The 27,001-nt window shown below is 31.7% G+C and overlaps 1 protein-coding gene across 1 annotated transcript in view; it reads left to right on the top strand.

Annotated features, from left to right (window-relative positions):
- The window catches only part of LOC136974134 (ATP-binding cassette sub-family C member 4-like), a 118,512-nt gene that overhangs the window by 68,537 nt on the left and 22,974 nt on the right, over positions 1-27,001 (top strand). The window contains exons 3-9 of the mRNA XM_067268935.1: positions 8,608-8,688; positions 10,702-10,893; positions 13,210-13,304; positions 14,421-14,507; positions 14,570-14,666; positions 15,323-15,514; positions 26,388-26,538. Coding sequence (XP_067125036.1) covers positions 8,608-8,688; positions 10,702-10,893; positions 13,210-13,304; positions 14,421-14,507; positions 14,570-14,666; positions 15,323-15,514; positions 26,388-26,538 — 895 coding nt within the window. The remainder of the gene's footprint in view (positions 1-8,607; positions 8,689-10,701; positions 10,894-13,209; positions 13,305-14,420; positions 14,508-14,569; positions 14,667-15,322; positions 15,515-26,387; positions 26,539-27,001) is intronic.

Genomic DNA, 27,001 nt, shown 5'->3' with positions numbered 1-27,001 from the left:
TCGTTGTGTTCGTGGTTGCCGACCTTCTCATGCTTGCAATTTATGCAGATAGGTTTTCTGTCTTTGTTTTCACACTCCCTAAAGGTGTGATCGCCAGCACAATGGCTGCAAGTTGTAGTGGATTGGCTACAGTTTCTAGTGAAATGGCCATATCTGCAGCAGCGGAAACACTGCAGGACAGGACAGAAGTCTGCAACCCTGCAGCGAGACCATTCCAAGCTGACTTTTCCATAGCATTAATAGTTGTTTTTCGAATTTGAGGTGTTACCTCAATTATCCAATTTGTGAAGGCATTTCCTTTATTCCCCATGGCGAATTTTACTTTGAAAACCTCTCTAAAATGTTTTTCTGTAGAAATTCCGGCTACGGTATCATTTTGTTTAAAGATGAGCTGCACAAGCTCATCACTGGTGATTTGAGCAGGCACAGAATAGAGTATGATGTTTGGTAGTCGTTTTCTTGGTTGTTTTATTAATATTTCAGGAATTTTTTCCTCTATATGTTTTTGTAATTTAAGAGCATCTGCTGCCTTTTTCAGTTCAACGGCCAGGCCACCGTTACCAATGTTTCTGATCCTCTCTATACCTATATTTAATTGTGACGGTTTAATCCTTTCATAAATAAGTTTTCTTAGGTTGTTGCAACTTTTGTCATTGTTATTTTGGTACAGAAGTAAGACTTCAGTGCTTAATGTAGAAGTTTTCGGGGGTTTTATATTATTAATCTGATTTATGGTCTTCCCAGATTGGAGGATAGCACTGTGTTACGTTAATGTCGCATGCTAGGATATCTATATTCTCAATTAATCTAATCGTTTGACAACATAACGACTTTATTGTCAACTATAAAGAATTCACCAGCTCTACATGAAAGGTAACAAGCACACCTCGTGGGTCAATGGTACAAAAGCGCCCTCTCAGTGCAGAGATGTGCCCGCCGCCCTCCTATAGCCAAATTATAGCCACGACACACTGTATGTCAGTGGTTTTTCAGTGGGAGTGGACTTAAAGTCTGTAATTACTCGTAATTGGTTTATTTCTCCAGAAATCTCCTTTAGTTGTCCTGTAGAGCTTCTTTGATTAAGCTTTTCGGAGATGTCTTCCACCTTCTTCTGGATCTCCTCGTTGCATTCTGTCAGGCCATCAATCTTGGTGATGATCTCTGCAAGTTTTTTACTGAGATCAGTAGAGTGGTAATCAGGTGTTAGTTTATTTCTGGGTGGCAGCAGGATGGGCAATGTTGGGGTCATGCTAGTAAGCAACGACTCGTTATGATTATGGGACTGGGGTCCCTTACATATGGGAGTTCCCAGGGATGGAGGGACACACATGTCGTTGGTTATCTCTATTTCCGTGGGTTGCATATCAGGAGCATTCCCTCCCAGAGGAGAGGATGCACGGGCTGGGTCTTCTATTGTAGTAGCAGTAGAGGTGAGATGTTTCACCGGTGGGCTGAGTTTGTTAATGGTGGATTCAGCGAAGTCTATAATCTTCTGGATCTGATCGGAGATGTATCTCACATGCTCTGCCGTGCCGAGATGTTTGTTGCGATTGTTTGCGCAGTAACCTTTAATCTCGTCGGCGATTTTATGTGCTTTGTCCAAAAACGTCGATAGCATGTTAGGGTCCATGGTGCACCAATAATGCACGCAGAAGTAAACACAAAATTCGTCAGTGATGCAGCGAGAATTATAACTACAAAATGAAATAATACGCGATCGCCAGCAAATAGTAGCTTGGCAACAACCGGCAAATTAAGAAACCGAATTAGGATCAAGTAGAAGAGTACGAAAAGACGCAATATAGAACAAATTCACTAATACAACGAAAAACTATAAATTTACATGCTTCCAACGATATACGGCTCGTTCAGAGAGACCCAAAAGCAGCGCTCTAAGGAGCGAGACAAGCGACCGAATTAGGGTCGGTTAGGGGAGAGCACACGACCACGTGGCGAAGACAAAGAACGCTGACCCTTTGTTAAAATCTGTCACGATTACTCGCGAGAGAAAGAAAAAGAAAACCAGAAGCCGAAAAATTAAAACAATATTAAGGGCAACATAATCAAATAGCACGCCAAAACCAGCGCTAATGGCCAAATAAAACAGCTGAAAAAGAGCGGTCAAAAGTTGCCAGTGACGGTCGCGGTTAATAAGTAACTAAAAGGCAAAAGTTGGCAATTAAGGTATCGAACACACCGAAATTAAGAGGCGAGAACAGCGGAATAAACATCAGAAACCGATGGCTCAAAATTCCCGCGAAAAAGCCGTCTGTTATACGGCCACGTGGTTGCGGCCGAGAAACTGCCGTAACTTTTGAAAGAATAATCGGAGAAAAAAAAACGTTAAACGGCGTTCAAAAGAGCTTGTTTAAAGCTTTAAAATGATATATAAAACACTCACCAACGTTGAGTTAATCCGGAAAAGGCGCAATCCGAATATGGAGCACAAACACACACTTCTAAACACGGTTGCGGTCGTACTATCAGCCAGTAGGTGACACAGTTACAATATCTATATATAAACAACCATTTAAGAAAGGTTATTTACCCTCCTTCACAGAGGAAATGTTTATAATATCAAAAGTGTCGAGCGGTCAAGGTTAGCAGCCTGCTGCCCTGGGGGACCCAGGATCGAATCCGGACGGGTCGAAAAATCCCCAGGAATTTTTCGGGGGGTAGTCCGTCCAGATATGTCGGTCCATGTCCCTCACCACCCGGCCGCCCCATTGTGGACCTGGCCGAACCCATAATGGGCTTGCTAGAAGAGGCCCTCTTAGTGCCCACTGGGCAAAAAGACTTACAAAAAAAAGGTGTTGAAGACAGATCCAATTACTTATCAAATTAAAGATTTAAATGATGAAGATATCAAAGGAACTCTTTATGAAAATGAGTTAGTGAAATATGATAAAAAGGATAGAGTTTATAAGATAGAAAAAATAATTAAAAAGAAAGGAAATAAATATTTAGTTAAGTGGTTAGGATATCCCGATTCATTTAATAGTTGGGTTGATAAGTCTGATATTTTTTCATATTAACGTCATTATTTTTTATAACATCTCTGATGACGTCATCGATGACGTCATCACTTACGTCACTAGTGCAAAACATTCCATCGTGCACCACATTTCATCCATCTCTGCCCCCATGTTTGCTATTCCCATACCAGAGAAATACAATCTTTCCAGATACTCTGGCTTTTACTGGGCGTCGTTACAGACAGGCATTCTTGGGAAAAGAGAGAGGAGTTTATTATGGATGGAAGGTTTAGATATTGCTGCAGCACCCACTGCTACGGTGATAGAACTACACTACACACCACCGTTTCCTGCCGGCTTAAGGGCCCATCCACCGACAGTCTGCGATAATGAATAGTATAGACACATCCAATATACTATACCAGTGTTTCCCAAAGTGTGGTACGCGTACCCCCAGGGGTACGGGAAGAATTTAGTGGGGGTACACGCTGCACCGTGCTTCGGCTGTTCCTGGTCAACAAGCAGTTTACTTTTTTCGATTACAAACATAGAAAAATAATAAAAAACTTCGTTACTCCTTAGCGGTTTCGCCGGGTGCTGTGATTCTGTGTATTTCTCCACCCTATGGCCAAGACAACAGTGTCCCACAAAAACCTCCAGTATCTACACATTAGATTGTTACAATGTGCACGTGTGTATTTTTAGCTTTTGTGCGATTTTTCTAACAGGAAAGGTTTGTTATGTGCTTTAGTATTAATAAAAAATTAAAAATGCCGAATAAACCAATTTTTCTGTAGCTAGTTACTACAACTAACAATTCTTAGCAGAGACTTACTTTGACAGTGCTTCTAGAAAGACGAAAATGAGACCTAAAGTCCATATCGCTATATCTAGGAACAATATTTTCCACATAGTCTTCTATTTTGGCTTTTTCAATTGCAGCAGCATATAAAAATGGAATATTCTCGTTATCTTTGGTTTTTGATTTAAAGTATATGCAATTTTTTTGACGAGGGGTACTCAGCATTAAGAAAATTATACAAAGGGTACACAGATGTCAAAAGTTTGGGAAACACTGTACTATACGAAGTGAACGGTATTTATACTAACCACTTTTTTGACATCAATATTGATGGTGTGGTTTGTTTTAGTGTCATTTCTCTATTCTTGTAATTTAAATATTTTAATCAAATTTGGTGTTTTGTTTAATTAGAATATGACCTAATAAATTACTAAGTAAAATGATAATTATTAAATAAACACTTAAGTTTTTTAAACACGCTATCATTTTTCTTAAGTTTTTTTTTTTCATTTTAAAACACGTCATTAGTAAATGACCTTGTATTAAACACGTACGTTCTTATCAATATTAAGACAATTTTTTTCTTCTTAAATGAAGCAGTGTAATCGTTGTAAAATAAATAAACCCTTCGAAGAATATAGTAAAGATAATAATTCTAAAGATGGATATTTTATATGGTGTAAACATTGTACTAGTGAATACTATAAAAATTATTATACTAAAACCAAAGACATAAAAAAAGAATTAATAGAATGTGAATGTGGTAAAAAAATTTTAAAACAAAACTTAGAAAAGCATTTGAAAAATGATATTCATAGAAGGCGATTAAATAAAATTAAAAAGTGTAGTAAATGTAAGGAAGAAAAATCTTTAGATGAATTTTACAAAAAGAAAAGTAATACCGATGGATATGGATATGTTTGTAAGACGTGTTTGAAAGCATGAAAATTATTGAATGTTTTTTCCCCTTATTAAATGGAGCAATCACGTACTGTTCGTGAATTGCATCAATATTGTAAAAATAAAAATAAAAATAATAAAAATAAAAATAAAAATAGTCTTTAATAAACCTATCTATGTGGGAATAAGTATATTAGATCTTTCAAAGTATTTGATGTATGATTTTCATTATAATATAAAGAAACCTAAATATGGTGATAACATAAAACTGTTATATCAAGACACTGATTCTTACATTTATGATATAAAAACTGATGATTTCTATCAGGATATGAAGGGAATGATTGATTACTTTGATACATCAGATTATCCTGAGAATAATAAATATGATATACCGAGAGTTAATAAGAAGGTGTTAGGTAAAATGAAAAATGAAAATAATGCAAAAATAATGAGAGAATTTGTTGGTTTAAGAGCAAAAATGTATGCTTTAAAAGTAGATGATCAGGTTTTGAAGAAATCAAAAGGAGTAAAAAAATGTGTTGTTGAAAATAGGATATCATTTGATGATTATAAAGACTGTTTGTTTAATAAAACAGAACATTCTAGAACAATGAATCTAATTAGAAGCAAGAAACATGAACTTTATTTAATAAAATTAAATAAGAAAGCGTTATCACCACATGATGATAAGAGATATATATTGGAGGATGGAATTAACACATTAGCATTAGGACATAAATTTTTTCTTATATAAATGGACTTAAGAATAAATAGAGCTATTGATTGGGATAATTTTTCAAAACTAGAGAATTTAACAGAAGATTTAATAAGAGAGTTTAAAGATGAAGTTAATTGGGATTTGATTTCAATATTTCAAAAGTTATCAGAACGTTTTATAAGAGAATTTAAAGATAGAGTTAATTGGGATTCAATATCACAAACACAAAAATTATCTGAATTTTTTATTAATGGATTTAAAGATAGAGTTAATTGGATAAAAATATCAGAACATCAAATTCTCTCTGAAAATTTTATAAAACAACATGCTGAAAAAGTTAATTGGCAACTCATTTCTATACATCAATCATTATCTTCGAAATTTATCATAGAATATGCAGATAAAGTAGATTGGGAATGCGATATCACGATTTCAAAATTTAGATAATGACTTTATTAGAAAAATGCTCTAAAATTAAATTTAAAATCACTTTTAAGATATCAAACCATATCGGAACAATTACTCGATGATTTAGATCGATTAAATGTATTAGACTGGAAAACAGTTGTTAAATATCAAGAATCATCCGAAGATTTTATTATAAAACATAAAAATAAAATTGATTGGTGTGATGTGATTTTAAAGTAAAGATTTTCCAACGAATTTATTGAAAATAATTATAAAAATATAGTTGTTTCATTGTTAGCAAGTATTTGTAGTAAATGAAGATTGAGGAATTGAGCAATTACATATATTGGAGTATTTTGATAAACCTCATATTGATTAATTTTTTTTTTCTTATATAAATGAAGAAACTAAACAAAATTCCAACAAAGAAATTAAATTATGATGATCTTAAGTTGGTAATAACTTCAAATGGTAAGTCATTTTATATTTATAAGAATAGATATATAATAAATTATGTTGATACACCTCATGGAAGATTTTTACATATTGAAAGATGAGTGTTTTTTTATATTGATAATTTTTTTTTTCTTATATAAATGGAGTCATTGAAGAAACTAAACAATATTGGAAAACTTCAAAATATTCCAACAAAGAAATTATATGAATTGGAAATTGATTACGAATATCCAATTGAATATATTAAAACAATATCCACTCGCTTTGGTGAGAAAAATTTAGTAGTTCTTAGGGATAGAGAATTGGATGAATTTCAAGTTTTTCTTTTTGATCGTTTTAATAAAAAATTACAGAATGAAGATTTAAAAGAGATGTATAATTTTAAATTTGTATATGGGGTATGAGAGATTGTGGGAATAAATATAAAGCTCATATTATTGAGTTTGTTTGACTTGTTTTATATTTTTTTTTTATAAAAAATAAATTAATAAAATTTAATTTTGTTTACATTTATTAATTTTGTTAAAATTCATTAAATTTAAAAGAATTTAAATTCAATGAATTTTAGTATTGATTTTGATTAAATTAATTTAATTTTAAAAATTTAAATTTTGGGGGCAGAACTCTCATTTTCCTACTACTCCGGTCAATGTCAAATGCCTCTTTTGTCGCATCACTAGTATATCTCAAAGGACGCCACAGGGCTGTTGTAAATTTTAAACGTTTCTCACCATAGCTGTAAAAATCTAACTATGTTAAACTTAATAGTCATTTGTTTTCTAACTAATTCGTTTTAATATCAAGTGTACACGGAAATCAGTTCCTCACTGTACTGAGCAAGTGATTGGTTCGGTCAAGCTTTTGTTTAAGTAAAATTCTGGCTCTTTCAACAGGGTTTTATTTATGTCTCCATTCCCTGATCTCTTAATTATTTAATTACTTCTTAAGTAGAAATAAGTCGAAACCAGTTACTTTGTACTTGAATATCTGTAGTCTTGGGAAAACATTGGAAAGACAAATTTTTATGACAACGGATACTTAGATCGTAAATTTAAGAAAAATAAATTCTAGAGCTTTTTTGTACCTTGTGCGTTTCATTTATTAAATTTGGTTGTAAATGATGATGCCAAAGTAACAGTTAATTTTTTAACATTGTACAAGAATTGTACACGTTTTATCTGCATCCACTTACAGATAGGACATACTTAATCGTAATATCACCGGTTTAACATTGAAATCCGTAAGTAATATAAGATGGGAGAGCGGAATAAAGGCGGAATAAATATATCAAATATTTTAATGAATTTTTTAAAACTCCTGTCAACTATACAGAACTATCATAAAAACATGGCAGTAACTTTCTATCGGTTGGTTTAAGTTATAAATCTAGTCTAGGGTGGGCAACCTTTTTTATAACGTGGGCCAGAATAAATTTTACGTTTTTTCCGCGGGCCGTAGTAGTTAATTGACGCCTTCTTGTGACTCGTAATTTTTTAAGTCTGCAAATATGAAATAAATAAATAAAAAGTTAATTACTACATTTATTTCTCTTGTCGTTTTCGAAAATTACAAAGAATTGAAAAAATAACTAATTAATAGTTATTTTTCCAATTTAATAATCTATTAAAGATCTCGCGGCCCAGATAGAAACTTTTCGTGAGCCGTAGCTGGCCCGCGGGCCGGGGATTGCCCGCCGTTGATCTAGTCTACTCGTGATTCACATAATCGGGAGAGGGTGGCCGAATATCTAGCAGGCGACTAACAGTCCAGAACCGGTCCGGGATATAAAATTAGATGCTTTATGCGTGTGTTGCTTCTACCAGCAAAACCGGGTGAGGTTAGTGCTCTATAAACTTCATCTGCCAATGCCTATATAATCAGGCTGATTGGAAACTGACCCCGTTTTGACATTCCTTTCGCCACTGAATTATTCGAATATACAATAGCAATCTTATTCTTTTTTTTCACATGTAGTATAGAAATTTGTAAAAGATACATAATGCAGTTATAATAAAATATTAATTTCAATTAATTCAAAGTACGTTAAAATATGAAAATTTATATTTTACGAAATACAAGGGAAGGTCATTGGAAGGTGGAAGCGGCGCTTCCATCGCTTCCAATGACGGCACGCCACTGCTGTACATTAATCTCATCGTTTCAATGCAGCATTAGAGTTGCATGGCGTCTCATAAACACCAGTTATTTTTTTTTCAAATTGTGAAATTATTGGTTGCTCAGCAGAAACTATAGTTACATCATTATTTTATGTATTTTTTACTACGTAAAATATTTGTGGGTTAAAGAAAATAACCTATATTGTATTTACTTTTTTCATTTTGAAGGAACCAACACTGAATGAGATTTCTTTAAACGTACAGCCTGGAGAATTACTAACTGTTATAGGTCCTGTTGGATCAGGAAAGGTAAATTTCTTGTTCTACAGTTCTATATTTTAATTTAATCATATGCTTTGTGATTTTAAGATTGTTTAGAATAATTAACAATAGTGAATTTAAAAAATCAAACACGTTTATCTATTTGTAAAGATATAAACTTTAAGCTTCTATATTTAGTTGTGTTGTTTAAATTAAAATGATAAATTTGTTCTATGATTTTTAACTGTGTATGTTACTTGATTGTTGCAGCGACAGAGGCACTTTTTGTCTACAGGATATCGCCTTTTTTTTCTCTGAAAAAAATAAATAATTTTATCAGTTTTCGATTTTAATTGATAATATATATATATATAAAATTGAAACACTGTTGTAAATTTTTGTGTATTATTTTTTTGTTTACCTAATTTGCCATGCATTCGAAAGGTTTACTAAAAGACTTTTTATGTAAACAATATACGAGGGCTGTTCGGAAAGTTCGTGGCTTTGCCTATATGCGGCGCTGCTTTCAATTTAATTTTTGGCGGGAATAATTCAGCCATCTTTGCTAAAGATACGATACGAATTTCCGCTTGATTTGTCGTAAAGTATTGCGACAAGAGCTTAGCAGATAGTCAGTGTGCAAATGCTTTGTCAATAATGGAGAAGATAGAGACTCGTGCGGTCATAAAATACCTGACGAAAAACAGGTTGATCCCATCTCAAATCAAAGCTGACATGGATGAAGTTTTGGGAGAGTCTGCTCTTTCGTATACCACTGTAAAAAAAAATAAACAACCTTTTTTAAATTTGGCAGAGGGTGTGGAAGATGACCCTCCCAGCAGACGGCCATTAACTGCTGTCACTAAAAAAAATATCGACAAAGTTCACGATTTGATGTTAGCAGATCGCCGTTTGAAAACGTGTGAGATAGCTGAGACAACAGGCATTTCTGTCGACCGGGTGCATCACATCCTAACCGAAAATTTGAGTATGACGAAGGTCTCAGTAAGGCGGGTGCCGCATCTGCTGACCGCCAAGCAAAAACGTGTTCGCACTTTGATGTCAAAGGAGTGTTTGGACTTCTATCAGAAAAACCCACAGGATTTCTTGCATCGGTTTGTGACTACTGACGAAACGTGGATCCACTATTACACTCCTGAAACAAAAGAACAGTCGAAACAATGGAAAACATCACAGTTCGCCACCACCAAAGAAGGCAAAGACAGATCCATCAGCGGGGAAAGTAATGGCCCGGTTTTTTGGGATGCTAAAGGAATCATCTTTATTGACTATCTAGAAAGAGTAAAAACCGTCAATGCTGTCTATTACTGTGAAGTTTTGGAAAAACTGAAGAAAAAATTAAAGAAAAGAGGCCACACTTGAAGAAGAAAAAGGTTTTGGTCCACCACAATAATGCACCTGCACATTCCGCCAGAATCACTAAACAAAAGATAAACGAAATTCGCTTCCGATTAGTTCCGCATCCACCGTACTCACCTGATTTGGCCCCAGTGACTTCCACCTTTTCCCAAACCTAAAAAAAATTTCAGCTGGAAAGAGATTCCACTCAAATGACGAAGTCATCTCTGAAGTGAACGAGTATTTTCCACACCTTGACAAATCGACCTATTGTGATGGCATAAAAAGCTAGAACATTGCTGGAATAAGTGCATTGCTAACAAAGGAGACTACATTGAAAAATAAAAAAAGTTTTAACATTACAGTATTTTGTTTTTTGTTCTATTTGAGGCCGCGAACTTTCCGAACAGCCCTCGTAAAAAGATATTGACTTGTAACAATCATTTTACACTTTTAACTGAATATAAGCCTATTTATACTTACATTTTGAAGTACTTGTTCATATGACATATCTCCTTTAAACGTAAATTTATATGTAAAAATTTCAACACAATAGTATGTTTTAATAATCTGTTTTAAAATTTTCTTTAAAATTAATCTCAATATTTAATACATATTTTTGAAATGCTTGTGTGTTTATATTACATATGCATAGTTTTCATATCAAATAATCAAACGATTTCGATTTATTCATTCCACCAGACTTCTCTATTGATGTCTATATTGGGAGAGATTCCGATAAGCTCTGGTAAAGTGACTGTTAAAGGAAAGATCGCTTATGCTTCTCAAGAAGCTTGGGTGTTCAACGAGACTATCAGAGAAAATATCTTGTTCGGAGAAGAATATCAAGAAGAGAAGTATAAAAAAGTCTTGCATATGACCGCTCTAGAAAAGGTAATGAACTATTTTTATCTACTTTTTAGCAACACTTTTAAACACTCATATCTTTCGAGAACCAATATCTGTTTTAAATATCAAGTCAATACACAATAACACTAAAGAAAAAGCATGATATTTGTTGAAACTTGATTATATACTGTACAAGGAGTAATCTATTATATTGCTTGCTGAATAGTGAAAGTAGAAATGACAAAAATTTTTGTCCATAGTTCGTAAAACACAGTGTTTAATAATTCAACATAAAAATATATCAGTAGTGTTATTGCTATTCCAGGAATAGACAATTTGTTCACTACTATACTAAGGATTCATTCATTATATCATTAACATAATTTATGTCATTTCCAAAAAATTTTCTGTATTCAAAAAATAAAGTTACAATTAAGTAAAAGATAATCAGAATGATTTTTTACAACTTCATACATATTTTCGCTATTTCATTTACAACTCATAATTATGTAGTGTTAATGTTTGTCTTTTATATACCTATTGTCTTTTCTATATACCTGTTTGTTCAGGTTCCAACAGGAGCAACGGGGTGGTTAAGGATGGGCCTGTCGTATATGATTCTTGATCGATTGCCTCTGAAAAATTTGTGAGATTGTTTTATCTCACATGAGTAAACTCATGCTATAACTTTATTCGCATTCAGCTATTTTTTTAATTCAACTTTTGTGTAAAGTATAATGTGTTCTACAGTCAAAGTAAAAAAATGCTTTAATAATACTAATAGTTCATGAATATTAAATGTTTTTTTACAATACTTTTAATAATGTTTTATTTAAGGAGATTTTGCAGATATTGAAAATATGCAATTTTTTTTCTAGTAACATAACCTTTCTTTATTCACTCTCTATTACTGATGGGATATAATTCCACACCATCTGTGGCATGTAATCTCACAGACCTAACAGAACGCAAAAAATGATACAATAAAACATCAAAAACCACAATGGGATCTTTTTTTCCTGCGTTTTGTCTTATATCTAACAATAGTAATTACTTATTGATATAGAAAAATGAATCGTTTGTTTTTGTAATGTAATATTATATGAAAAACGCTTAAGTTTCACATATGAACTTTGAACTGGCGATGAATTAGCTTTAGTTACACAGATCGACATCAGAATTGTGTTAAATTACAGAGGGTCTACCAGTGGCTAAGCGGTCTTCGTACGCTGAACACTGGGAGCTCGGTTGTGGGTTTGCGTTTCGCTCGGACGGGCTAGCCATGTGGAGTTTTCGGGTTTTCTTTACGTCTGTAACGCCTGAATGGAACCAGTTTCCCTTAAAAAGACCTCCCGGAAGGCATTCCCCTAAGCAGATCGTCCAAGTGTTGCGTTGCCGTAACTTAACAAACAAACATAAATTACAGAGAAAAGCGTGATCTTTTCAAGTCAGGATACACAAACTTCATTTACTCTCTCCACAATAGATTCAGTCCCATCCACACTGCTAACTGTTTTGTCGCTAAAGCAAACTTTCTCGGTTAGAAATTGGTCAAATGACAATGTTATTATTTTATTATACTTAGAAAATTGTTTGTTCTAACATTTGAGATATAATATTATTTGGAAAAATTCTGAAATTTTAATTTTAATTTATTATGCAGTATAATTAAAAAAATGCACATCGCTTGAATTATTATAAAATTTGTGCCTGAATATTTAACTATAAATATTTTCCATATGAGAAATAAAGCCGTTGAAGAAATAATGGATGATTCTCCAAAATTGACAATTATTTCCATGATATTGAATGGCAAATTAAAAGTTTAATAACCTAAAAATTTTAATAGAATCTACTAATGAACGTTCTGGTCCAAATTACAGAATGACACTGATATGTAATAAACAAAAATTTTGATGGCTGAAAAATTCAAAACAAACTAACTTTTTATCATGATAAAGAGGCGAGATACTTTAAATGGTCTACTTTAAATCAAATAACTTTATTTGAGTCCTTAAGGAAAAGCGCAGAATATATTAGACTCTTGCTAATCCGGCTATCCCTTGCAGAAAGGAATGCCACATCAGTGAAAGTGCCAGACTTCTGAGAGATAAAATTCATCAGTTTGAGTCTGTATTATATTTAATGTTACATTTTAACTGTCTCTATTAAACATATATTAAAAAACAAATAATAGACGTGTTTATATAGAGTAAAGAAAATATAATAATGATGCATATTGATTTATATTTCGTAATGTTTACTTTTATATGTCTAATAGTCATGTTTAATTTAAATAAATTTGTCAATGAATGTTATTTACAATATATTTAATTTATATTTTTACTTTTACTAATTTAGGATATAAGCTTATTTCCTAAAGGCGATCTGACTATTGTAGGAGAAAGAGGAGTGATAATGAGTGGTGGACAAAAGGGAAGAATTAATCTAGCAAGGTAAGATATCTGTTACTCTGTATTTCTTTGAGTTTAATGATAGGAGTAAGATATAAATGAGTAACAGACGTTAAACTATAATCATATGTTGCATTTTAATAAAATTTCAGTAATACTGTTATATATATTGCTTCTCAATATAATCATCATCTATAGACAATTAACATTTAAAAAAATAAACGTTAGATTGTTTCTATACACAAAAATGATTTATTTTTAAATAATTCAATTTGTCTGAGATTCGTGAGTTATTTTCGATCTTTTTAAAATACTTCAAATTTAATCAAAAGTTTGTGATTCATTTTTTAACAATAATAATATTTTCATCATTTTTAATTTATTGAATTTAATTAAACAATATAATCTTTTAAAGGCCTTTGACTTGCTTATCCTTTGAAGAAATTCTTTCTAAAAGTTCAATCTAACAAATTTATTAATGTAAATCAATAAAAAATTTATAACTGATTTCTATACTAAAAATTTTTTTCATCATTTTCAATCCAACATATTTACTAAAATTCTTAAATTGATGAACATATTATGACGCATTTCTGAAAAAAAGTAGTTTTCAGTAATTTTTAATTTGAAAAATTCACGCAAATATGTTAATTACGAAAAAATTCTTAAATAAGTTTTAACGTGAAAAATTTTCTCTATATTTTATTTCACTCAATTTATTAAAACTATTGAATCTGGTAAAGTTTCTGATTCATTTGTCATCAGTAGTACTTATTTTTAAGTTTCAATTTAAGAAACTGAAATATGAAATACCACTGAAATACTTTTGCGATCGACGATCGGCGTCAGATCGGCGATGCCCACGTCAGGACTGACACCGCTGTGTTTTAGAGAACACAAAAATCGCGAGTTCGAATCGCTCTCGCGATTTCTGTGTTCGCGATTAAAAAAGTAAAAATATAAAAATGAAAGTCGTTTTATTGAACGTTTGCCATACTTTTTCTCTGTTATCTGTAACAGCGGGGAAAGTAAAAATAAGTAACCAGGAAGACAACATTCTTTAAAACTAATTGTACGTTTTGATCTTCTGCTTGGAAATGCATCATTTGTTTTACTGTAAAATCATTTTTTCATGATATATTTATATATATATTCTAGAGCACTATATGTAGATGCAGATATATTCCTCCTCGATGATCCACTAAGTGCTGTCGATGTTCCTGTAGGAAAACATATCTTCGAAAAGTAAATATTTAAATGTTATTTATGGTATATTTGAATATGCTTCAATTTTATATTTATTTCAGATGCATAATGGAATATTTGAAAGAAAAGATTTGCATCTTAGTTACACATCAAGTGCAATTTTTGAACTCTGCAAGTAAAGTGTTAGTGTTATGCAAGGTGAATATACTAATTGTTTATTTGTATTGTTTCTTTTATTATTGTCTTAATTAAAAACTACATAGTGTCTTATTTACCGCACATCAACTTTAACATTATTAAGTTCATAATATCAAAAAAAATAATAATAATAAAATTAATTGGATCTTTTAATTAAACTACCACAAATATATACACTTTACATTGGGAAATTTCGATAATGTCGAAACTGATACCTGTATCTATACTTTTTTGGTATCAGTTTATCCTTAACTATATGGTAAATACATGGATATATGTATGTCCAATATATAAGCTATCTGCCAATTAATATTATTCTGGGAAAAAAGTATTTGAAAGAATATCCTCATAAATCTTAGATGTTGAAAATGTGGAGAACTCGTCCAGATCAAGTCGGTTATCAAGTGTTGTTTAGTGATTTGTATCTATTGAGACACTGGCAAGTTCCAGAACTGTTATATTTTCCTTCCAGATACTGCAGAAAATAAAGTATAGTGATTGACACTAGTTAAAGAATTCACTGAAAGAATTGTTAATATAATAACCTATTAGTTTTCAAAGACAAATTTTTATTTCTATGTACTTTTTTATACTAATGATTTTATACATTAATTACATGAATTCAATTGTATTTATATATATTATTAATTATTTAGGGTAAATGTGAATACATTGGAAATTACAATGAAATGGAAACTGTAAAAACGGTTATAGGAATTTCGTCAGAGGAAGGAGCTGCTGAAAATTGCATGGAATTAGAAACTGCACTTTTCAGCGATGACGAACTAATTGAAAATACTGACGCCGACGTGTCTGATAACAGTAAAGATTGTAACGACATTAACGCAGTAAGTGATTAAGTGATTGGTTAATTTCTGAGCATTAAAAATGGCATTTTCCTTTTTTTTTCTACAACTATGATTACATCATCATTTTCTGCATTTTGTATACTATCTAACAATATCAAACACTTTTGAATTGAAACAACAGTTATGGGAAGGAAAACGTTTTCATTCCTTTAGCTGTTATATCACAACACTGGAAAGTATTGTAATGTCTCAGATTTTTACTTTTTTATTACATTTCCGACTGTTTTAATGTAACGTGGGTTACATTCCTGGCTGTATTGATATTGTATTCGGGTCATATTATACCTTCCGGATTATTAGAAAAATGTTTTGACACCTCTGAATCTAAAATAGTCAATAAACTAATACATGGAATGAGTGGTGTGTTTCATTTAATATCTCAGAGTGGGTAAAGGTTAAGAAATAAAATTTGGCATTGTAACTTGTATATAAGGGAGATTGATGCTATTAAATTTTGGTGATTAAATGTGAAGAAGGTGGGGAGATAGAGCTCGTGATATTTATCACATCGGAGAGGGATCGGACTAAATGAAGATTTTACTGATTACTAACATTTACATTTTTTTATGAAAGTTATCCTCTACACTTAAAATTAATCGTTTTGCCATATTACAATAATTAATAATCTAAACACGTTCTATAAAAAAATTTCATAACAGATGTCACCACACACAATTCTATCTATACTAATATATAAAGCGAGAATGTTTGTTCGTTTGCTAGAGATAAGCTTGGAATCTACAGAACCGAATAGTTTTTTCTTAATTGGAAATGTTCTTCTTTTTACATGAACGTATTTCTATTTTGTTTTAAATAGGAAAATGCACAAAAACATTGTTTTTACCGTGGCATTTGTTTGGCATGATAGTTTGTGAAGCCCCTTCACTACAAGCTGGGTTTTGTAAATCTTATATTTTCGGATTCGGTTTTCATGCGTGCAGTTTAGAAACTTTTGTATATGCTTTGCTTATATTGCTTGGTTGTTAGTTTCTTATGACAATAGTGTTATGTTATTTGAGACATATAACTATAAGGAGAGAGAATTCCCTTCGATCTTCTGTCTCTTGACGTACGGCTCAAATTATTTCAAATGTACAGTATGTTCATCTCCACACTCAACTCGTTTGGTATATACAATTTATTCGCAGAAATACAGTTTATCACTACACCAATCTGTATCGATTCACACACTAACAACCAAGGGTAAACTGGAATAATCGGAACTCCTAATGTCTGGTCATCCTTTCACTTGTTTACTGGTTTAATTGCTTCTGTTTTCATGCTGTTTTTACAATTGCCCAACCGTATCTAGATTTAGTTTATCAAACAACAAGATTACTTTCTTTTTCTCTCGAACTATTATTTTACAATGAGCAAATTTACTTCCTTATATGAAAATAAACTTTTGTATTTAGGCCTATAGCATTTTTACGCGTTTACTGTTTTATTTTTAATCATACCGTTATTTCAAAATAAGAATTAGTCTTATATTGCCAGATATCTACCTACATAAATAGTGTAATTTCGATTCCTTTTTAGATGTATGCATCTGGGAGTGAGCGCGATTAATGATAAATGTTTAAAAGAAAGTCGCAATTGCCACGAAATACATTCGTGTCAAGAGGCCATTGAATGACTTAATTTCCGATGTACCATAATTTGGACGACCATAAATCTCGGAATCCTCACTTCTCACCGATTTATTCCTGTATCTGAAAGCTGTCAAACCTTTTGAGCAACCTGAACAAATTTTACATAGTTATTGGCTATAACAGGCCTTGCCAATCTGCGGCCCGTCACGTTAAGTTGTGCGGCCCGCTAAGCGATATTATATATTTATTGAAACTTTTGATTCCCGTTATGTGTATACCAAAACAATTAAATAAATGAAAATTTGCATGTGTCATTGTTATATTGCGCAAGTGCGAGTACAAACTCTTGGTATAACAATAAAATCTTATTCATTTTATATTTGTTTTACTCTTTTAAAAGCATGTTTGCCTAAATTGTGGCCCACCGTAATGTTACGCGTGATCAAAGTGGCCCGCGAAACAATTTGGGTTGGCCAGGCTTGGTCTATAATATACTAAAACGTGTATTGTAAGAATGCACGTTTTGAAATATTATAAACAATGAAAAATTTAATTCACATTGAATAATAATCGATTTTTCTAATTTCATCCTTTCTAACTTGCGAAAATGCTATGAGTGATTTCCACGAAATTTTGCATAGAGTTATTCAAAATCTTGTTCTGTTCAAAACCACTTTTGTGCAAAATCTCAGACAACTTCTGGTTACAACCAGCGTGCTGCCTGCAAACTGCAGTCGGTGCTTAACATGCCAGCAAAGAAGATGACAGCCACTATGAGATTCGCAAGAGCTCAATTTTGCGTTGGCAATTTTTAATTTAATTTATATGTGGATGAACGTATTCTGAATAAATTATAATTTGAACAGGACATTAATAAAATATTTTAATATTGTCTTATATTTCCGCGTGACATCACAAAATTTGTTTACCTTTTAAAGTGTACACTTAGAATTGATTTCGTTATTTATAACTCTTGCGAAAATGAAAAGATTTCCATCTTTTAATTTTTTCATAGTCAACGTCCACAGTTTCTCTTTGTTACCCTAGAGGAAACATGCTATACCCTATAATATAACAAGTCAACACCATCTCTCCGTTCTCAAACCACTCTGGACATTCTGTGCTAGTTTACTATATATTATTTTTAAAATTAAATCTTTCAACAGCCGAAAAAATTATGCAATTCGTTGCTGGACTTTTTTGTTTATTTTAATATAGTTTGATCCAAAAACGCAAAAATTTTCAACTTGCTATAATATATCTACAGTTTCAAGATTGATATTAAGTTTTTGTGTAATTTCAGAGGCAAGTGTATCTTTTAACGATACAATGTCATTCCTTGTAATTTTATATAATTATTTTTTGTGTTTTAGATCAAATTACATTAAAATAAACCCAAAAAAACGCATTTTTGTCAATTTCAACTATTCTATATTTCTAGATAGTAGACAAAATTTGTGAAATTGCGGATATAATCATTCACGAGCTACAGATAATTTCACCATTTTAGAAAAAACATTGGCATCTGTGAGGCAACTCGCAAAATGCATTAATATCACGGGACTGATTAAGGGTTAACAATAGCAAGCAATCTGCAAAGATTTAAGAAAGAGTATTTATTTATCAGATATTGGCATTCCCGGTTTATTACTTACAGAAGTATGGTTGATAAAATGTTGAATAAAAAATTATACTTTGAGTATCTTTTACTTTTAAATTTCGTAATAAAATACTTTGTAACGAATTCAAGCATAACTCAATGACTACTCGTATAATGTTGATTTTTTTCCTTTTTTTTTGCTGCAGGAAAATGAAGATAATAAAATACATCCCGATGATGAAGGAGTTGGAACAGTAGGACTTTCAGTTTATAAAGAATTTTTCAATGCTGGAAAGGGTTTCTTCTTTAAGACTGTTCTATTAGTTATACTCATTGTAACACAAGCTATTACAAGTGGCAGTGACTTTTGGCTAGTCAAATGGTATGTTATTTTTATGAGTAAAGTGAAATATAACATGGAAATAGATGTGTTTTTATATATATTGTTTAATGAATTACGAATAACATTATTTACATCATTGATGAACAATTTTCACAATTTGGAAGTGGATGTATTCAATTCTTCTATCTCTAAATGTTTTGATGTACAATATTGATACTCTGATATTCCGAATAAAATTATCAAGAAAAATAACACAAAATATTTAAAAAGAATTCAAGAGAATTCATTTCATGTATAAATTTTAAATAGATAAATTTACTTTTTAATTTAAATTTAAAAGTTAAAGTCTGAACTTTACTGAGCACCTCACATTTTTATCATCAAAGAATTTTAGATATTCCTTTCTGAAGAACATCAAAAAGAGTCGCATGTTAGTTATAATGTTTCATCAAGATATTGAGTGTGCTGTAAGAATAGTACTGAAAGATACGTGACTTACGTAATATCTTGTTTCATTCTGAACCTTTTGTACTAATAGATTTTACCATTTGTTCATAGCAGAGTCACAAAATATCAGTATGTATAATGTCGCCCAATGATTCCAGTTAAATTTAAGCGGCAGCAGTGTCAGTCACAGCATAAAGGATAGCAATGATGTTTAAATTTATACGTACTATAATAAGTTATGAAAATGTTGCTTGAATTTGCAATGAATGTATTATATATAAACAGATGTATTGCCACTTATCCGTTTGATATATCTAAATATTATCTATAGGTATTGTGTTTATATAATGTATTCAAGCAGTTTTTATGTATTTCTGTTCAATATACAAATATTGTAAATTCCAAGAATTTACTTCTTATTTCATGTGTAATTTTCAGGTTGTATAAGAAAAGAACATATGGACAAAGTTCAGTGAAACTGGAAAATATTACGTTTAATAAAACAATTTTTAACAATAGTGAAGAAGAAAACTTTTATTATAGTGAAGCATACAACATATATGTTTACTTTGGAATGATATGTGCAGTATTTCTCACGATGATACTGTCTGGAATATTATTGATTGAAATGTTTACAGCTGTATCTTTGAAGCTGCACAACAATATGTTTCAATGTATCATTCGAACGCCAATATCATTTTTGGATAACAATCCCGTTGGTATGTATAATATATTTATTTAATTCATTCTTAACTTAAAGATTTAATAATGATATTTGAGAAGAGACGTTTTCGATATTAAGCTAAAATTAGTTACAGTGACACCTCGGTTTTTGTCGATAATCCGTCGAAAACAATCGTGAAATCCGAAACCAATGAAGACCGAGGCAATTATTTCCATATAAATCAATGTAAATCCAATTAATTCGTTCTAGACACTCCAAAATACATTGTATTTATGATGGTCGCATCATAAACGCATACAACTACTATTACATGACAATTACGTCACACTTTACCACGGGGCGATATAGGCTAGAAGGTCATGTTCAACTAGATTCAACAAGACAAGACATTACCCCGCGTGTCGAGCTGAACAGTTCCATTGCTTTTATGTTAATGCTAATTATGCATAATCTTAATGCTTTTATCTTTATGCTAATTAGTCTTTTATGTTAATTTCTTACTGCTTTTAGTATTTAGCGCTATATTAATTCTCTGTAAAATGTGTTTTTGATATGTATTTTGGAGTGTCTAGAACGAATTAATTGGAATTACATTGATTTATATGGAAATAATTGCCTCGATTTTCGTCGGTTTCGGATTTCACCGATTGTTTTCGGACGGATAGTCGACGGAAACCGAAGTATTACTGTATATCAAATAGCCGATGACAGAATTTCACAGTTTACGTGCAGTGTGCAAGTTTAATCGTGGTGGAAATTAACTGCCTGGAAGCATGACCTGAAATTCAATGTAAAACGAGAAATTATTTATTGTGACATTGTCACAATACAGGGCTGTAATTTTTAATCATATTTTTCATTTATTCGTTTTAAAAAATATGCTCGCCACCTCAAATTGATAGTTGCTTGTCCCCTGTACATTTTATTTTTCTTTTAACAATAGAGTCGTGATGGTCATCTAACTAATACCTTTCAGGGAAAAATCATAGAATTCAAATAACATGAATTGTGAGTTGAATTGGAAGTTATTGTAAAGTTAATCTGTATTTACAGCACTTTCGATTTGCAGATCTGGTCTAACTGTTCATTTGTTTAAATCTGTTTTCGAGATTAAAGAAAGATACGACAGAGGTAATTTATAGGTTTACAATTTTGTAAATTGCAGCCCAATTAAAAGATTTTTATAATGCAGCAAAAATCTAAAATAATAAAAAAAACCAACTTTTGGTAAGGAAATGTCACTAAGTGATGTGGAGAATTGAAAGTTTTAAAAAGCTAAAGTAAGTCTATTTTGAAAAACTTTGTATTATATGTAATTATAACATGTAAAGTTTCGAAATTGTGACCAATTATAATGAGAATATAACTCAAAATATTTTCTACGTTTGTTTTAAAAAGTATATATTAAATATAGTAGAAATATAATTTTTACACTTATGCAATACATTATTTATTTCAAAGGGTTATCAAACACATAAAATTATTAATACCTTACATGTCTACTAATATGCATTCCGGCCTCTTTGTGTTAATGGCCCTGATCAGTTGAGTAAACATCTTTTAAATATAAGGGAAACAACTTTCAAAAAGTATCACTAAAACATTAACAGAATTGTAAAAACCAAACAAGTAGAATAACAACTAGAATGTTTAGCTGTCTACAGCTTTACATAGTAAAGTTTTCTAATATACTATAGGAGGGGTGACCAGACATTTTGCTGTAAGATCCCTAGTTACCTACCTGAAAATATTGGGTGCCGCATCTAAAATTCTTGATATAAAAATATGAAAAAAATTTCAGAATCATAATGTATTTATTTTGACAATTAAAGTAAGATGTTTATTACATTTTTTAAACTTATCTTTTGCTAGTTGAAAGTTTATGAATTTGTAATGTTAAAATTAATTTTTGATAATCGGGTTGATAATTAGAAATTCAACTTATTATTAACTAGCAGGTGGGCACGGCGTTGCTCGGGCAAAATTAACGATAGTGAAGATTAAGATTATTACATTGTAGTCAATCTTACCCGTTTTCGCAGAATGCAAGAATTGGAATTCCCTGTTTCCAGACTAATTAGAGAATTTTTAGATGGGTCTAAAAATATGTTCGATTTTCCGCAAAAACGAAAAAACTGCATCTGCGTCTTGTACGTCGCTTTTTCTTAACAATTCCATTGTTACGTAACACTTTTATTGTTGATGGAAGTGTTAAGCCTTATTCCTGTCCCTCTCTCCCGTGGGGAGGAATTTCGAAAAATCCCTTCTTGGTGTACGTTCTCCTGGTGTACCCTAACTGTGTACAAAATTTAAACTTTCAACTCTTAACCGTTTGGGCTCTGCGCTGATTTTTATTATTATTATCAACTTGTCTCGATTATATATATATATATAGATTCTTTTAGATGTTTGCTTGATTAACTGTAAACGGAACTTTGATTTTATTAATTTCATCGTTGTGTGACCGGAGAGTCGGGGTCTCTTTGACCTTTCGTCAGGATGTGACACCACCGAGTCGGTCGAGACTCGGAAATCGCGACGCAGAGTTTTTCGTCGCGCGAGCGGTCGCGCGTGAGCGGGTACTTTCGCGGTAGAGGTGGAGGTAGGAGAACCGAGGAAGTGAGTCACTCAAGACACCGGCTAAATAACAAGGCTAATTTTAATAAGGGAGTGTAACAAAAGTACAATAAGACGTATCGCTAATACGGATGTATTTTTAGATACGCGGAGAGAGAGAGTTTACAAACGATTCGCGAGTTGATAAATACCTTAGAGAGTCTTGGAGCCGGCGTCGGGTATTTTTGCGATGATACGATCTACGGAGAATCACGATTTGAAGGAACAGTTCACAAGATAATCCGCACTATGGTCTTGGTATAAATCCACAATCACGGCACTATGGTATTAATCCCGATGGTCTGGGTTCGGAAGAGGGCGGGAAGAGTCCGGATTATGGTTTCGATAACTAAACGACGACTGACGGATTCGTCATCGTTCGTTCGTTTTATTTTTTCACTCGGGTTTTTTCCATGAGGGTCGGGTGTCCAATACAGGAATTTCTTCGAAAAGTTTCTGACGGCATACGTTCCGAGGATGGGTCATCCTCAACGAGGAAGCAAGTTCGTGGGAAATAATTTTTTTATGGGTTTCCAACTGATCTTGTGATAAAAATGGTGGAGAAAAAAAATTCGGAGTTTTGATGGAACACTTTCGTCCTTTCGCCCGTCACAGTTGAGTACAATGATTCAAATGCATACCTCGATCCAAAATTTGATAGTAAACGATATGCTGAATTTTTTAAATTGTTTTAGTACACATTTCCGAAATTCTTTGTATGATTTTGCCGATTTATGTAACATTTGCAGACCGTAATCTTCTTGCATCTCAATTAATGTTAATTCTCTTAATACCGTTTCAGGAAGTAACCACTTTATTAATGTAAAACCATTGCTAATCACATCAATTTTAAATGGGTTTAATAAAAACACAATTGAAGGTTTTAATTCTAGTAAATCTGCAAATCGCTTTTTAATTTTGTTTGATAGTAAATGATGGTTGCAAGAGGAATATCATTATCTGAAGCAGGTTTTTTTAAGCGACAAAAGCGATTGAATGTCTTTTCTATTATATCCTTTTGGAAAAGTTATATTTTTCTTTTAAAATTGAAAATGCTTTGACTTAATTCTGAAATATTGTTTTCCTTACCTTGCAGTGATAAATTCAAATTTTTTAAATGTTCATTTGCATTGGTGAAGAACATAAAGTCATTGATCCATTTTTTATCTTTTAATTGCGGATATGATTGCTTTTTTATATCTAGAAAGTCAATAATAGGTTTCAGCAATACTATAAACCTGTTCAATACATCGTACGTTGATAACCACCTAACTATGTAGTACAATACAGTAATAAATCATTTATTTGTTCATTTAAATCGAGTTCAGCAATGAAATTTCGAAACTGACGGTGCTTCTTTGCGTTGGTTCGAATAAAATTTTCGATTTTAATAAGCAGTGTAAACACGGAATTAAAATTAAAATGTTTGGAAATTATAAAGTGTAAAAGAAAAATGGAGAGTGTGCTAGCATCAAATTTTAAAAACATCAGGTGCTTCTTGGGTGCGCTAACTCTGAATTTTTAAAAAACGTGAGCTGACTGTGGCTCCGTGTATTACAAGACAGAAATTTTTAAAAACAACAAATATTTTTTTATTTATTATTTAAGCCACAATTAAGCTCTTGACTTGCCACATGCGGCTCACGAGTCACAGAATTAACTAAACCACATATTGTTTCAATAACATTGCTCTTATAAAACCTTATGTTATTATTTCTTCGTATTTAATCCAATGTCATTATGCCTAAAAGCTAGTTTATATAAAGCTTATATTAATTAAAGTTTTTATGATGTAAAAATAAACTTCCTGTACACAAATACGCTGTATCGATAAACACGTACACAGTACAATGTTTCTGGTATGAAAAAACATGAGCATTTCAGCCTCTGAAACATTAACCATACAGATATGCTGCGTTGTATTTCTATAAATAATAATGATAGTGGAATAAATACGTTTTACATAAGCGTTTAATTTAATTAATAATTTACATTTTGATATTTTGTAGGAAAAATTTTAAATCGGTTTTCCAAAGATGCGAACAACATGGATGATACATTACCTTTCTGGTTTATGGGTGTAATAAGAGTAAGTTTAGTTTAATTGTGTAAATAAATATATGAGTGTTCAAAATAACTATATAAAAGGGATCTACAGCTACTTACGTATATTTATAAATTAACAGACAAGCTGTTTTATTTGTAGAAATGTAACAGACTACAGGTAAAAGAAATAATAAATGCTACTTTTCAACGTACTCACAGCCAGTGTTTATGAAGTTATGACGGAAAGGTAGCCTTTTAACAAAACCCGAAATTTATTAAGTCTAAGATGCATAACGAGGCTTTTAGTAGAAAAATTTATTTCACATTTTAAGTACTTCAGCCGAGATGCATTTCCAACAAGTTCACTCGCTTGGCCAAGACAAATGAAACATCCAGATTCCATAAATGGTTTGACCTGGTTTGAATCATTTAAGTAAGTTCTCTATATTGAAGCTGAACGGTTCAAAAACAGAAAGGAATAACTCAGACCATCAAAAATATTGTTAACTAGAACATGCCACCAGATCTTCTCAGGTTTGATTACTGTCAACAAAACATTATAAGTAATTCGTCACAATTCGTTTATGGGTGCTTCCATTATCTTTGACCAGAACAAGAGTTGACAAATATTAACTATTATGAGGGGGTCTTCCCAATTTAAGACAAATTATCGAACTTGGAACTGAACGTTCTATTTTAAACAGCCTCTTAAAACATTTCTTCTGTATTTTTTCAATTTTTGACAAGAACTTCAATGTTCATACCGGAAATAAATAGGTCATCTTAGAATCAATAGAGGCATCAAAGAGTTTAAAAATACTATTCACGGAATTTAAGTACTTTTTTTTTGTAGAGTAAACAGATAGTTTGTCTTTTTCTGTGTATCTTTCTTTATTGTATAATTTCCAAATCTAAGGGGAGTAGAAAAGGCTCACAAAAAATTTCACTAACACTTCTCATAGTAAGCAGCACCCCCAAATGATATTTAATATTTCTTTTTATTTAAATATTATTTCTGTACAAAATTATGTTAACGAAATGGTGTTATTACACGAAAATTCAGCATAGGTTTCATAGATTATTATTCATTCATGATATATATTATATTCAACATTTCATTTTTTTTCACTTCTAACAGTCAAGCTCAAAATAATTTGATCTGCAAAAAATTTGAATAAACTGGCAGAACCTGAAAACTTTTGCTCTTGTCTACTTATTCTATAGAATTTACCATCGATGCATGACTAAATATATTGTCTAATTAGTGACAATGTTAAATGCAATAATACCAAATTTTTCATTTCATTAATTATATAGTTTGATTAATTAAGGGTTTATCATGCAAAAAGGTTATATGTATTATGCAATTACGTTGTCGTGATAATGTTGCATCCAAGTGCTAAAAGAAATAGTATAGTTACTTTTTTCGACGTAACATTAATTAATGTATAAATAATAATAAATAATATAATTTGTAGCTTACAGAAATGATAAATAAGCTTTCATTTATTCTTATATCTTAGGGAGTCTTTGTACTTGCTGGCATGTGTATACTTCAAGCGGTATTCTGTCCTTATCTACTCATATTAACAGCTGTCCTCTCCATATTATTGTATAGTTTGTGGACGATCTATACGCAAGTGGTAAAAAGCATAAAACAAATGGAAGGAAAATGTAAGTATATAGCATATACTCTACAATAGCGTATTGTACTTAAAAGCAAGTACAATTTGTCAACAGTAAACATTCATAACCGAAAGGAAATATACAGAAATACTTTCTTATGTAAGTGTATTGTATGAAAATTATTTAATATACAGTCAAACCTGTTTTTATGCGGGGGATAGGGACCGCATTAAAAAAGACGCATTAAAAAAAATAGCACGAAACTTCACGAATGGCTGTAAAAAATAGTTTTCGCAACACAATTAAAAAAAATATTTTTTATGCGGTCAACAGGGACCGCATAAAAAAGTCTCACATAGAAAATAACTCAAAACCGTACGAAATAGAATTTATTGACAACAGATGTCAGCACTTGACTGCATCGTCTGGTCTATCGTCTGTTTTACATATTTTTGTCCAGGTGGTGTTTTGTTAACTTAAAAAGTAAATTATTTCATTTTTCGCATATTCA

This window comes from Centruroides vittatus, unplaced genomic scaffold (genome assembly GCF_030686945.1).
Source record: "Centruroides vittatus isolate TY-2023 unplaced genomic scaffold, ASM3068694v2 contig_342, whole genome shotgun sequence".
In the NCBI taxonomy this organism is placed as follows: Eukaryota; Metazoa; Arthropoda; class Arachnida; order Scorpiones; family Buthidae; genus Centruroides; species Centruroides vittatus.
This window is presented reverse-complemented; position numbering and strand designations above follow the sequence as displayed.